The sequence below is a fragment of the Chionomys nivalis genome, chromosome 1 (assembly GCF_950005125.1).
Source record: "Chionomys nivalis chromosome 1, mChiNiv1.1, whole genome shotgun sequence".
NCBI lineage: Eukaryota > Metazoa > Chordata > Mammalia > Rodentia > Cricetidae > Chionomys > Chionomys nivalis.
The window spans coordinates 90,720,139-90,734,209 of NC_080086.1; the positions used below are offsets into that span (position 1 = coordinate 90,720,139).

General features: G+C 45.3%; 1 protein-coding gene across 2 annotated transcripts in view; it reads right to left on the reverse strand.

The window, feature by feature from the left end:
• The window catches only part of Herc3 (HECT and RLD domain containing E3 ubiquitin protein ligase 3), a 101,817-nt gene that overhangs the window by 80,034 nt on the left and 7,712 nt on the right, over positions 1–14,071 (reverse strand). For both annotated transcript variants that reach the window (XM_057764641.1, XM_057764637.1), the window contains exon 2: positions 8,840–9,106. In XM_057764641.1, coding sequence (XP_057620624.1) covers positions 8,840–9,071 — 232 coding nt within the window. In that variant the 5' untranslated portion in view covers positions 9,072–9,106. The remainder of the gene's footprint in view (positions 1–8,839; positions 9,107–14,071) is intronic.

Sequence of the window (14,071 nt, forward strand, 5' to 3'; positions counted from 1 at the left end):
TCCCATGGCGACTTCTGCCTTCAACACTAGAGTTACACTCTTCAATAACATGGAGTCAGTATCGGATCACTTCTGTCTCCTTTCAGCTCAGCTAATACGCTTTTCACCAAGAACTGTCACATCCTCCAGATGCCAAGAGCAACCAGGAACCCCAGCTGAAAGCCGAACAGCAGCAGCAGTCACAGTTCTGGGAACTGAGACTTTTGGACGTTCTTCTTTATAAACCTCATTCATCAAACAGCAGAGCCATTCCACTCAGCGCTGGCATTATGGAAGTGCTCAGATGGAATACAAAATGTGTATGAATTGGCTTAAATTCCCTACAGGAAAGGAAGAAATTAACCAGGAGGAAGTGCAAAGAAAGAATCCTAGCTATGACTCAAACATGGCATTAGGGATTTGTCATAAAGTGTCACCCTTGGGGTTCCCTACAAAAGGTTTCCAGAGTAGAAGTCTAACAGAATCAAATTCAATTACATTTATTGTACCTACCACACTTCCTGCCTATTCAAGACAGGAAGAAATGTTAAAAGATATTCATACAAATTCAGACATCCCTAATAGCACAAGGATTAGCTTATACCAAAGTCACATCCCTGGTGCTACAAGTCATAACAATAAAGAGTAATTGCTCAGTCATCTTTTCATGAGTGACTTATCAAAGCCAAGGGCTTTGGTAAAGGCTTTTAAAGTAAAAGGCAAGGCTTTTTGGCGTTGTTGCTTTGTGAATAAAGTGGCTGATTTTTGCTGTAGACTTTTGCTGTAGCTAACTCCCTTTCTGTTACATATTTGGGAATTAATTACCTAGTTCCTCTCTCCTAGGTAAATGCAGAAATCTGCCTTCCTGCAAATTATCTTAATCAACAGGCATTCGGTCAGTGTTTAGGGTCCAGGAAAAGAGAATCCCATTTAAGATATTCATAGATCTTCAAGGACAATACTACCTGCCCAAGCTGCTGCTCTGGTTTTACCCCCACAACACCCACGATCAGAACGACTGATAGTGCAGCCCGGAACTGATAATTTAGAGACCTGGGTCTCTTCTTTGCTTAGAGCAGTAAGTCTAACTCCAGACCTAGGCCCGTAGAAACTGCAGTGTCAGCCTGCACCCCCACCAGCAAATTCAGGAGTGTTCCCTTTACCTCACAACCTCTCCAGCATAAAATGTCACCAGTGTTTTTGATCTTGGCCATTTTTATAGGAAAATGAATACAGCCCCATTGGATATCAGTATGGTGATTTCTCAGAAAATTAGGAAACAACCTTCCTCAAGACCTAGCAATACCACTTTTGGGTATATACCCAAAGGATGCTCAATCGTACCACATGGACATGTGCTCAACTATGTTCATAGCAGCATTATTTGTCATAGCCAGAACCTGGAAACAACCTAAATGTCCCTCAACCAAAGAATGGATAAGGAAAATGTGGTACATTTACACAATGGCTTACTACACAGCAGAAAAAAATAATGACATCTTGAAATTTGCAGGCAAATGAATGGATCTAGAAAACATCATATTGAGTAAGATGACCCAAACCCAGAAAGACAAATATCATATCTACTTACTCATAAGTGGTTTTTAGACATAAAGCAAAAAAAAAAAAAAAAAAAAAAACAGCCTACAAATCACAATCCCAACGAACCTAGACAACAATGAGGCCCCTAACAGACACATACATGGCTGTAATCTACATGGGAAGTAGAAAAAGACAAGAGCTCCTGAGTAAACTGGGAGAATGGGGACCATGGGAGAGGGTTGAAGGGGAGGGCAGAGGTATGGAGGGGAGCAGAGTAAAATGTATAGCTCAATAAAATCAATTTAAAAAAACTTCAGAAAAAAAAGAAGAAGAAAGAAAGAAAGAAACTGCAGTGTCTGGTGTATGCGCTTATCCAGGGCCGTTAGCTTTCCCCAGGTTGCTTGGTTACCTGGTAGCCTCCATGCATGCTGAGAGAAAAGTGGCGCGCAGATTTAAACAATCTGTGCCCTCCTCATAATTTCATAATTTTACTAAAAATAAACCTTTCATCTACCTTTTATCTACTACTCGTATAGTGCAGTGCACTAACCTTCCTCTCTAGAACCCCCTGATTATTTAGTTCCTTTCTTAACTAACTTTCTCACAGGGCTCTCTCTCTCTCTCTCTCTTGCTCTCTCTCTGTCTCTTTCTCCCTCTCTCTCTTTCTGTGTTTGTGTGTGTATGTGTGTGTGTCTGTCAAAACCCTTATCTGATTTTCTATGGGGCAAAAGAATTCCCCATGGAACCTGCTAGGGCTGGGGAACTGCTGGTTATGAGGATATCTATTACTGGGAACGTTTGTAATGGGTAGAACAAAATGAAGAGAGAAAGATGGAGAAAAATAAAAAAACATGAACAGATGATTCCCATTGTGAGTAGACTTCTTTACCCTCAGACTTTTAGCCCCACTGTGCTCATCCTGGCACCTTTAACTGAACCCCATTACCCTGGAAATCAGTGTGTGTGAAGAAGTAATGGGTAGGATGCTGACAGCGGGGTGGGATCACGGGGGGGATAGTGAGGGGTGGGATGCTGACAGCGGGGTGGGATCACGGACGGATAGTGAGGGGTGGGATGCTGACATCAGGGTGGGATCACAGACGGATAGTGAGGGGTGGGATGCTGACAGCGGGGTGGGATCACGGACGGATAGTGAGGGGTGGGATGCTGACATCAGGGTGGGATCACGGGGGGGGGATAGTGAGGGGTGGGATGCTGACATCAGGGTGGGATCACGGACGGATAGTGAGGGGTGGGATGCTGACATCAGGGTGGGATCACAGACGGATAGTGAGGGGTGGGATGCTGACAGCGGGGTGGGATCACGGGGGGGATAGTGAGGGGTGGGATGCTGACATCAGGGTGGGATCACGGACGGATAGTGAGGGGTGGGATGCTGACAGTGGGGTGGGATCACGGACGGATAGTGAGGGGTGGGATGCTGACATCAGGGTGGGATCACGGGGGGGGATAGTGAGGGGTGGGATGCTGACAGTGGGGTGGGATCACGGGGGGGATAGTGAGGGGTGGGATGCTGACATCAGGGTGGGATCACGGACGGATAGTGAGGGGTGGGATGCTGACATCAGGGTGGGATCACGGGGGGGATAGTGAGGGGTGGGATGCTGACATCAGGGTGGGATCACAGACGGATAGTGAGGGGTGGGATGCTGACAGCGGGGTGGGATCACGGGGGGGATAGTGAGGGGTGGGATGCTGACAGCGGGGTGGGATCACGGACGGATAGTGAGGGGTGGGATGCTGACAGCGGGGTGGGATCAATGGACACAAACAACAGTTTCTACTGAGCTTATGAAAATGATTTCAGTATCTATTTTTCACTTATAAATTAAGTTGCTTATAAAAATATAATTTGATCAAAGAAAACTCATTTTGCTTGTTTGCCTTACTACAAAGGACAGGGAACACACAAGTCTCCCTACACCACCAGTTCTGTAACTCTATGTCTTAGGAAATTATGAATAAACTATGGACAAGAACATAAAGGAATTAGTAATAATCCTACTATGCCTCTAATCAGTAGAGCTATCTCAATGGGGGCGGGAGGGTGCGGCCGATACGAGAAAGTACAGTGGAGAAAGAAGGAAAGGCACAATGCGGAAGAGCCAGACCCCAGGACAGCTGGCCACTGGGTTTTGATGAGATGCAGTAAGTTGTTAGGAAAATACTTCCAGTTATCTCAGGTCTGCTTGCCCTTGGCCTATTTACAAATGAATGAATGTCTCGCAGACACACACACACCCCTAAACAATAACCCTCCACTCCTTAGACAATTCTACAGACTCCTGGCACAGCCATATTTGGCCTATCCTTGAAAACCCACTTCTATGACCACTGGCTCATAGGTTAACAGCATGCACTGCTCTCACAGAAGACCTGAGTCAGGTTCCCAGCACCCACACTGTAGTCCACAACCACCTAGAACTACATTCTAGGGGATCCGATACCTTCTTCAGGCCCCAATGGGCAACTGAACTCATGTACACATAACCCCATGTGTATACACACAGTAATTCTTCAGAAAGAAACCATCCCTTCTGGTCACATACAGGACGGAGGTGCAGTCCTGATTGGAGAGGCTGATAAACGACAGTTTGAGGAAAACACGGAGCCGCAAGGCATCTACAACAACACATCTTCTCAAGGAGGAAAAGAAATCCATCCTCGGGTGTCTGTAGAAGGTATCAAAAGCCAAGCCTGTGTGTCACAGACAAAGGGAGTAAACAACCCTGACAGCTGGCCGGACAGACTGCAGGCACAAGGCCAAACCAAGGACCTCCGTCCTGAGACCTCCCAACTTTTCTCCTTGGCAGGTCGGATTCAACAGCTCCTTGAGCCACTGAATTTCCAAGACACGATGTTTTAAGGCAAAACGGCTACACCAGACATCTGCATCTACACTGCTGTAGGTGTTATGGATGCAATGAATATTGACAAAAAAAAAAAAAAAAGACTCCATTCTTACCTTCTTTGCAGCCAGAAAAAAGCACATGAACTATTTCTGCATCTAAGATCTTAAAGCCCATGAGAATAACTCCAACTCACTTCTCATCATGTTCTCGAAGCCTTGATGTACATCATCACACACTTAGTCTGAGACAACTTCATATCCCAAAGGCAACTGATTGGTGTAATGTGAACTGACACCTCAACTTGGTCCCCATAAGAACACCCTCCTGGCAAAGGGCTTCCATGCCGCTTCCTCCCAGGTGCCACCTGAGGGTCCATTCTGATGCCAGGAAAACAAGGTCACTCCCCTTCCGTTCTTTCCCCCACTACAGGAGACTGAATCCAGACTCTTGTGCATGCTAGTCAAGTGTTCTATGTGCAAATTTGTATCCACGGCCCTCTGCAGTCCTTCTCTGTCTAGTAGCTCACCACGTAAGGATTCCCAACAAGCACAGAGAGCAAGCAAGCTCAATCTCCTTTCACTCATTAAAAATAAATCCCATGGGGCCCAGATTTAGAACACCATGAAAAAGTTAAAAAGAGAGGCACCCACCCACACATCTCTCCATTCAGAGGGACTATTCCGCAGTTGCTGGAGAGTTTATAATTAACATACTCGCTTAACTTGGAACAGAAATTTCTCGATTCTCTTGTAATTTACACAGGAGTATGACTGACCACAAAGTTAGATCACAGGTAGGATCAGCACCCCTGGCTGACTCCAAAGGCCTTCTTGGTGTTCCCTCTCTGGTTTTCTGCATTCACCCAGTCTTGGCTGTGGCAGATGCTGGCCCAACTCAAGTACAAGCAGACAGAGAGTTGCTCCGATCCGTTCACTTACTTCCAGAGGCCCAGCTGGTTGCCACAGGCTCCATGAACTCTATACCAAGGATCTGTGAAAATGTGAGATTGCATTCCCACCCCTTTACTATAGTGTCTTCTAAAGATGGCTGCCATCAGTGTGCTACCTGGTTTCTCTTTCTTTTCCTACCTGCTGCCAACCTAGGATCTAAGGCAAAGATGTGCAGCGAGAGACGCGTGCACCCCTACCTTTACAGTGAAGACAGCTACCAGTACAAAACCGTGTACAACAGTGAGGGTGGCAAGAACACGTAATCCCAGCTCCTGGGAGGTAGAGACAGGAGCTCAGCTGTTCGAGGTCATCTTTGGCTTCACAAGAAGTTTACATGTGGCTGGAGGATGTGTCAAAAACAACAATTACCCCCCCCCCCCCAAAAAACCTACAATACCAGAACAAGAAGTCTCCTTCTTTGACAGAAAGGGGAACTGAAACTCAGAAAGGATCCTGTCCAGGGCTACACTTATTTCCTGATAGTAAAAAGAGCAGGCCAACTCTCAAATTCTCAGCTCAGGCATCCGGTCTTGTAATTCCAGAGACAGGTCAGAGTTTTTCATCTGCTAGAGAACTGCAAAGATCACGCATGTCTCCTGACGTTTGAGATAGGACCAGGAGATATTACATTAACCAACAGCACAGACCTCCAGAGTGGACAAGCGGATCAGACAGGGTTAAGCAACACCTGCACTAGGCTACCTGGCTTTGCTATCTTTATTATTAGAATGATCATTCAGCTCCCAGAATACTCTCCTGTAAGAGTTGGTCAGGTGAGCACAGTCCTTCAAGATGGGCATGGGGCCGGCGAGATGAAAAGCACTTGATACAAAACCTGACAACTCAAGTTCAATCTCACATAAAGAAGGAAGGGAAGAACGGAGTTCATAAAGCTGAACTCTGACATCCCATGGTACAGGCATGCCCACACACACCCCTTCCTCTCCCCTCCACTCCTTTCTTACCCCTGCACATAAATACACACAAATTTTAAAAATAAGTCACTGGAGTAAGGTGAGTCCAAGGCACCCAACTCCTGCCTGACCGTAACCATTCCCTAAGATGAGCAGGGTCCGAGCTGCCACACCCCCCTGTAGGAATTCACTGTGCCTCTCACCTAAAGAGATGGGATGTTAATGAGCTTAAGGTGAGACAGTGAGCTGTGAAAGGCTTAGAAAAAGATCTGCATTTTTCATGTTTTCCACCAAGAAGACTATCAGTAAAAAATAAAAAATTTCCCACTGCCTTCAAGGTAGTTATATATTATACTAATAGTTAAGACATAATAAATACAATTTATGCATTTATTGACAGTTTTCACTGACTGTTTTGTACTGCATAGAACAATCGATCATTTGAACGCTTTTCGTATTAGATGCATCGTATAAAAGGACATTGTGGACAGGTAAGCCTACAAACCCATTCCCCGAAACCCAAGAATCAGGTTAGGAACGCTGCAATTACACCCACACGAACACAAACAGTGGGCACTTTGCACGTGGGGACTCGGGGGCAGACAGTGAACAAGGGGAGGGCCACTGAGCATACTCATACACTTCATAATTTGGGGCAGAGGAATCGGTTTCACAATGCCCAGGCTGCCTTCAACGTGCTTTATAACTGAACACAGCCTTGAAATCTGGGACCTCTTGCCTCTACCACTCAAGTGCTAAGATTACATGTATTCACCATCAAACCCCACATGAATCCTGTAGTCTGCTGTTTTCAAGTGTTCAACATGAAGTCACGACTACAAATTAAGGTTGACATTTGGGCGGAGAAACAGCAGGGACAGCAGGGCATAGCCACATGCCATAGGATAAAGTACATATGGAAGAAATAACATAAATCAGGTCACCTGATGCAATTTCCCTCCATGAATACAGATGAGCCCTCCTGAATCCTCCAGGCCCAGAGATGCTGGGGTTACAGGGTACCATGCCTGGTCTTCTCTCTTTTACAAAATTATGCAAATTTATGTTTGTCTGTGCGAGTATGTGCCACATATGTGCCTAGAGACCAGAAAAAGGCATTGGATCCTCTAGAGTGGAGTTACAGGAGGTTCTGAGCCAACTGGCATGGGTGCTGGGAGAGCAGCAACTCTCTCGACCACCGCCCCGTCTCTCCAGCCCCCTCGGCTGTTCTTCAGTGAAGCTTCCATGTCTAGACTTGATCTGGGCTGCGTGAAAGGAAAAACAGCGAGCAAAGGCTCTGGCTCAGGGGGGTGTTAGATTATGGACCACGGTTACAGTCCAGGAGGCTCACCTCAGCACTACCACTCCAAGGTCACGAGCCGACACTCTGTGGCCACTGAGTGTCAAATCTAGGCTCTATAATGAGAAAGTGAGAAGAAAAAGAGGTAAACTAACAGGCTGGAAAATGCACACGGGTTGTCGGAAATAAGTGAAAAGCACTAACGTGAGGACACTAATGAACGCCTGCCTTTTCAGCTGAGCCTTTTCTACCGCCCTTCTCATGAGACGCAGCCCAGCACCAGGGCACCTGTCCACCCACTTCCTGGTCAACAACTCTGTACTCGGCAACACACACACACACACCTGTCTAACAAACCCTGGCATACCCTCTGTACTCGGCAACTCAGCAATAGATAGACAGACACACACACACACACACACCTGTCTACCCAAACCTGGCATACACTCTGTACTCAGCAACTCAGCAATAGACAGACAGACAGACAGACACACACCTGTCTACCAAACGCTGGCATACACTCTGTACTCAGCAATAGACAGACAGACAGACAAACACACACACACACCTGTCTACCCAAACCCTGGCATACAATCTGTACTCAGCAACTGACAGACAGACAGACAGACACACACACACACACACACAGTCCTGTCTACCCAAACCCTGGCATACACTCTGTACTCAGCAACAAACAGACAGACACACACATACACACCTGTCTACCTAAACCCTGGCATACACTCTGTACTCAGCAACAGACACACACATAGGCTCATGGGTCAAGCATTGACTCCTTCCTGCTCTGCCCACCTCACCCCTCCACCCCACCCCAGTCTATCAGGTCACAGCCTGCACCCAAACATCCACACAGCACTTGCCACAAGGATCACAGTCCTACCTCGTCACTGCATCCCTCATCTCAGCCGCAAAGTCCCACACAGCGCTAAGCACCGAGTGCTTCCCGAAAGCATTGCAGAAACGAAAGAACGAAGAGGTAATCGGGAGGAAAACTTCTGATACTGAGCACGTGAGGACTCCATTTAAAATGGCCACATCTTAACTTTCACTGAATAGGTAGGGAAAATCACCTCTCAATCCTGATTTGTATTATATAATAAGTTTAAAAGAAGAAACTCTATTTTTCCATTCCGTATCTTAAATTAGACACGGGTCAGTGGGGAATGCCGGAGCTTCCCCGAAGACAGCGGTGTGGGAAGGAATGACCCACTACCATCTGCCGTAGCGGTGCCCTGCTAACCAAGCAGGAGTGACACTCACCTGGCTTGTTGCCTTCCCTCTCATGGCCAAGCTGCCCCTTGGTGTTCACACCACACGTATAAACCTCTCCATCCTCCAGCAGGAACACGGAGTGGTTTCCTCCACACGCCACTTCCTTGATGCTTCTGTCTGACACAAAGCGGCACACCTGGGGCTCAGCCACGATTCCTCCTCCTCGCAGGTTGGAACTGATGCCTGGTTGGCCCAGAGACCAATACCCCCAACATAACATTGTTCTTATCCTTATCCTTCAGAGAGTCATATAGCCTGGAAGACAGTTTAGTTTAAAAAAAACAAAAAAAAAAAAAAAAAGGAAGGGGGTAAGGAAAAAAAATTAAAAAACAAGTTTTAAAATGTCAGAAGGTAACAAATTCAACCAATGAAAATAAAATAACCCTCCCATGTTAGTAAAAGATGTGATGGTTGAAGAAAATGGAACAAAATCCATTACTTTTGTGATTATTAAAAATGGTGTTCATCACATCTTGCATACTAAAACAAAACACGTTAATATTGTCAAAAGTAGCTACAAGTCATAAAGATGCTGTTTTGCATTTTATTAAGCACTTAAAATGCAATTTTAGATAAATCTCCCTTACAACACTGAGTGAGCATGTCAATGGCAGGAAGCAGACATTCCGCACATCACTAAGCAGAGATGGGGTGAGCTCACCTCATACTTTCTCAGTGTCCTTCCTTCTGCACGCTCTCTGCCTTTTAAAAAATCGCTCTTATTTGAACCAACCTGTTAGACAGACCTACTACTAGCTCCATCCACAGCGTGCTGTCCACTTGAGTCAGGGAAGAACGAGGAAACTGTGCTCTTGCCTCCCATCCGTCACCAACACTTGAGTCATGCTTCCCACCTGAAGGCAGGCCCTCTGCAGAAATCACACTGCGTCCCCTGGGCCTGCTTCCTATGACACGGGTACTCCTCTACCTTCTTCCTCCTCATCAAACAACACCTTCAGATGGCTGACACCCTGAACAGAGACTGCAGACTAACACAGGCTTCTTCCATATAGCAGGACACCAACTTTGGCTGACTACTGCAGACACTAGATCCCTAAGTTTTAAAAATATGCCCCCACAAAAGCATGCTTTTTCAAACAAATAAAACCAAAATCTCCTCCCTCTCTACTAGTTCATATGCATCAGGTGGCCAAATGAGGTGGAGTCCTTCTATTGCTAAGAGAAACACAAAATGGTGGGCCTGCCGGGCGGTGGTGGCGCACGCCTTTAATCCCAGCACTCGGGAGGCAGAGGCAGGCGGATCTCTGGGAGTTCGAGACCAGCCTGGTCTACAAGAGCTAGTTCCAGGACAGGCTCCAAAACCACAGAGAAACCCTGTCTGGGGGGGGGGGAATGGTGGGCCTGCTCTAGAGAAGGGCGGGGCTGCTCTAGAGAAGGGCGGGGCTGCTCTAGAGAAGGGTGGGGCTGCTCTGGGGAAGGGTGGAGCTGCTCTAGTGGATAATGCCCCCCACTCTGGAAAATGATGTGGCAGTTCTTCAAAAGCTCTTTTGGCTATTACTGTCACTAGTTAGAAATGTCAAGTAGGTGACTCCCCACTGAAGAAAACACCCAGTGACAGAAAAGTTTAGAATTCAGAAAAGGAAGGTAGGAACCCCCAAGCATGTTATAAAAAGCGGAAGGATGAGGGCAGGCCAGTGGTAGAGAACTTACCTAGCACCTATACAAGACCCTGGGTTCAATCCCCAACATTCGAAACATAAAGTGTGTGTGTGTGGGGGGGGTCCTCCTCTTTTAAGATGCCAGGGGAAGAGGGAAGACTGAAGCCTGTAACATGGCCACACACTTGGCCAGTACAGAGTGAGAAGCAGTGGATTTGAGAACAGCCATGCCCGATGTTCAGTTTGATGCTGCCTGCTATTATTTTTTCGAATTCCAAACTGTCAAAGTAAAAATCCCTAGACTAAGTCTTTACCAGTATACAGAAATTCAGAACCTTGGCAGCGGGTGAGCGGGTTACAAAAAACCAAAGTACTTTCTGAAAACTGAAATGAAGGCTGAGGGCTGTGAGGAGACCAGGAATTTCAGGCAAATGGTGATTCAAACACTGTTCCCTGCCCCAGGGATTCTTGACAAATGGAGAAGACACCTACTCAGCATAGTTTGTTATTTAAATCACTTTATTTGGATATGAAAGGGAATCTCCCAAAGACCAGCCTTAGGGACATTTAGGTTACATTTCAATTTTCATATATGTTTAATAATTAAATTTTCTTTTCTATCTACTTAAAGTTGTATTTCCTCCAACTGAGAGTCACTTTTAGATTCTCAGGAAAGCACGGGGACATAGAAGGTACACTGCACACATTACAGGGGTCCTATTTAATAAAAGGAAATGTCAGTCTCGCTATGAATTACAGGGTTAGGCACATCCATGGGAAGAACTGTGCTAACATCTGAAGGTCTAGGCACACAAAGCAGACAGCCTTGCTGTGCAAACGCAGATCTGAAGATGGGCAACTCCTTTCTTCAACATAAAACAATGACTACAGTTTATAATCCAATGAAATCAATTGTTTCAATCCTTCTCGACAATACAGTACTGTGTCCCTAACGACATTCAAATGTAATTTCACAACTGCTCTACAGTAATCTTAATTTAGTCTTTGAATTTTTGGAAAGTATAAAACTGAGCTTAATTCAGTGTCTTAACCAGAAAGTATTGCTTCTTCCCCAGAGTTTAATATGGTATGGTGTCTATCAGATGCTACACTAAAAAATTACTCAGCTTAAGTTTTACGGGTTTTTGGTTTGGTTTAGTTTGGTTTGTTTTTTTGGTTTTCCTAGACAGGGTTTCTCTATGTAGCCCTGGATGTCCTCCTGAGTGCTGGGATTAAAGGTGTGTGCCACCACCACCCAGAAAGAATTATTCTTTGATGAATTACAAAGACTAGGGAAAGAAACTTAAAGTACAAAGCAGGCAGAGAGAGTACAAGAATAAGACCACAGCATTTGTTTATAATGGGACTTCCCAGGTGGCTCAAATGCTAATCCACACGCATTTCTTTCATTTTAATATTTTAGGTTTTGTCTTCTCTCTCCTATCAACAACTGTATTAACACCTCAATACTACACTGTCTATTAGCCACTGTAATCACACACAACCTATTATTAGCTCCTGTCACCACTGTAACAATGTTTGGATAAAGCATCCCTCGCAGAGCTCAAGAACACCCGTGCTGTACAGCTCGAGGCAGCAGAGCCATGTTCCCCACCTAAGATCAACAGCAATGTCCACACATATCCACTCCGCCACGTGAGTAACGTGTCACCCACAATACCACAACACTTCTAAGATCAACAGCAATGTCCACACATATCCACTCCGCCACGTGAGTAACGTGTCACCCACAATACCACAACACATCTAAGATCAACAGCAATGTTCACACATATCCACTCCGCCACGTGAGTAACGTGTCACCCACAATACCACAACATAAAATACTCTTGGAAGGACTACACTGTAGTCAGTATCCAAAATATCGTGTAAAGTTTAAACTAAACCTGCCCTCTGAGCACAGAACTAGTCATACTTGATTAGCAACTACAGGATTAGCCAAAATAAGAAAATATGTCTGGGGCTAGAGATGACTCCCCTTGCAATCAAGAGGACCAGAGTAGAGGTCCCGCTCAGAAGTTAGCAGGTATTCTTCCTGTAGAGAGCGGATGGCATGGCCTGGACAGGTCAGAGATTCTGCTGTTCAAAACGCCCCTCAGGCTCAGAGCTGAAGTGCCTTGTGGTGATGCTGGGTGCAGAAGGCTGCTACGCGAAGAAAACATGTGTCTTAGGTGAGTTTTCTCCAAGAATAAATTAATATGTAATTTGTGATTCATTTACTATCAGTAACAAGAGAAGAAAAAAGAAGAGGAAACTTCTTGAATCTTTACATCAGCCACCCGCAAAAGCTGCTGGAATAATATCTGGAGTGCAAAACAATGGCAGATATGGCGGGAAAGTGGCTGTGTCGGGTATTCACACGGGGAGCACTGACGGGGCCTTCAGTTACCCAGAGCAAGAAAGCTAGTTCTACTATATACTAACTCGCATACATAAAGCAAGATTACACAGTGGTGACGTAAACACTGTGCCCCTTCTGTATCTGCCTGGAAGACTTCCATGAGTCACTAATGTGCTGTTCACAGCAGCTTTATAAAATGTGATTATTGGAAGTTATAAGAATCAACTATTATTTATAATCAAATAAACTCTGTGGGGGGGGGGGGTTAGTTTGTTGTTCCTGGCACCTACTTTTGTTGAAATTGGGTTTCTTTTACTTGTAATAAAACAGATACTGACTGAAAATAACCACATCATTAAGAACATCAAGAGGTAAGACTTATTTTGAGCTTATTCTGAGTCAAAGTCATAGGTATTAGTACATTATATATATATACACACATACACACACACACACACACACACACACACACGAAGGGAAAAGACTGAGACAGAGCGCTAGGAAAAGGAATCACAGGACCACACACACTGCAGCACAGCAGGGGTTTGAATTCAGACTCCACACTCTAGGCCTTCCAATAAGGAGCCTAGGATGGACTGCTGAATGTCCAGCATTCCCAAAAGTCCCCAGAACTGTCTGCAAAAATGAACACCCTGATCAACAGTCAATCTATGTAATGTACTGAAGAATTACTTCATAGTGGGGTAGTGGTGTAGGGGAGCAGATAGGACTTCCTCACACCAGTCACTGAATTCACCCAGCCATTTGTCTTGCTTGGGTTCCATGATTAACAAGCAACTAATTATTTTTTTCCACCAGGGCCAATTCTACAACAGTGATAAAATATTGTTGCTCAATAGGGGCCATGGATCCCAACCTGCATGGCATCTCCCTTCATTATTATGTTAGCATCCTGAGTCAATCAACTTTGGAGGAGTTTGTGTTTGAGACACAGCTGAATTATCAGTCCTCTGGGGAAGTATAATCCTACAGAAACAGCCTAAAGCATGACCTCTGGCTAATCAGTAGAGTCATTTTAGGATGAAAACAATAAATGAACATGAAAACTTCAAAACTTCACCTCCCCTGAATTAAAGACATCTTCAAGTAGTCAAGTAAAATCTTGCCAAGAGAATTAAATGATAGCCACAAACAAGAGGCATCTCTGTAGGTGAGTTACTTCCTAAGAGGGAATATGGTTGAGGTCATCACAATGTCTCAAAATGGCAGCAGGGGCAC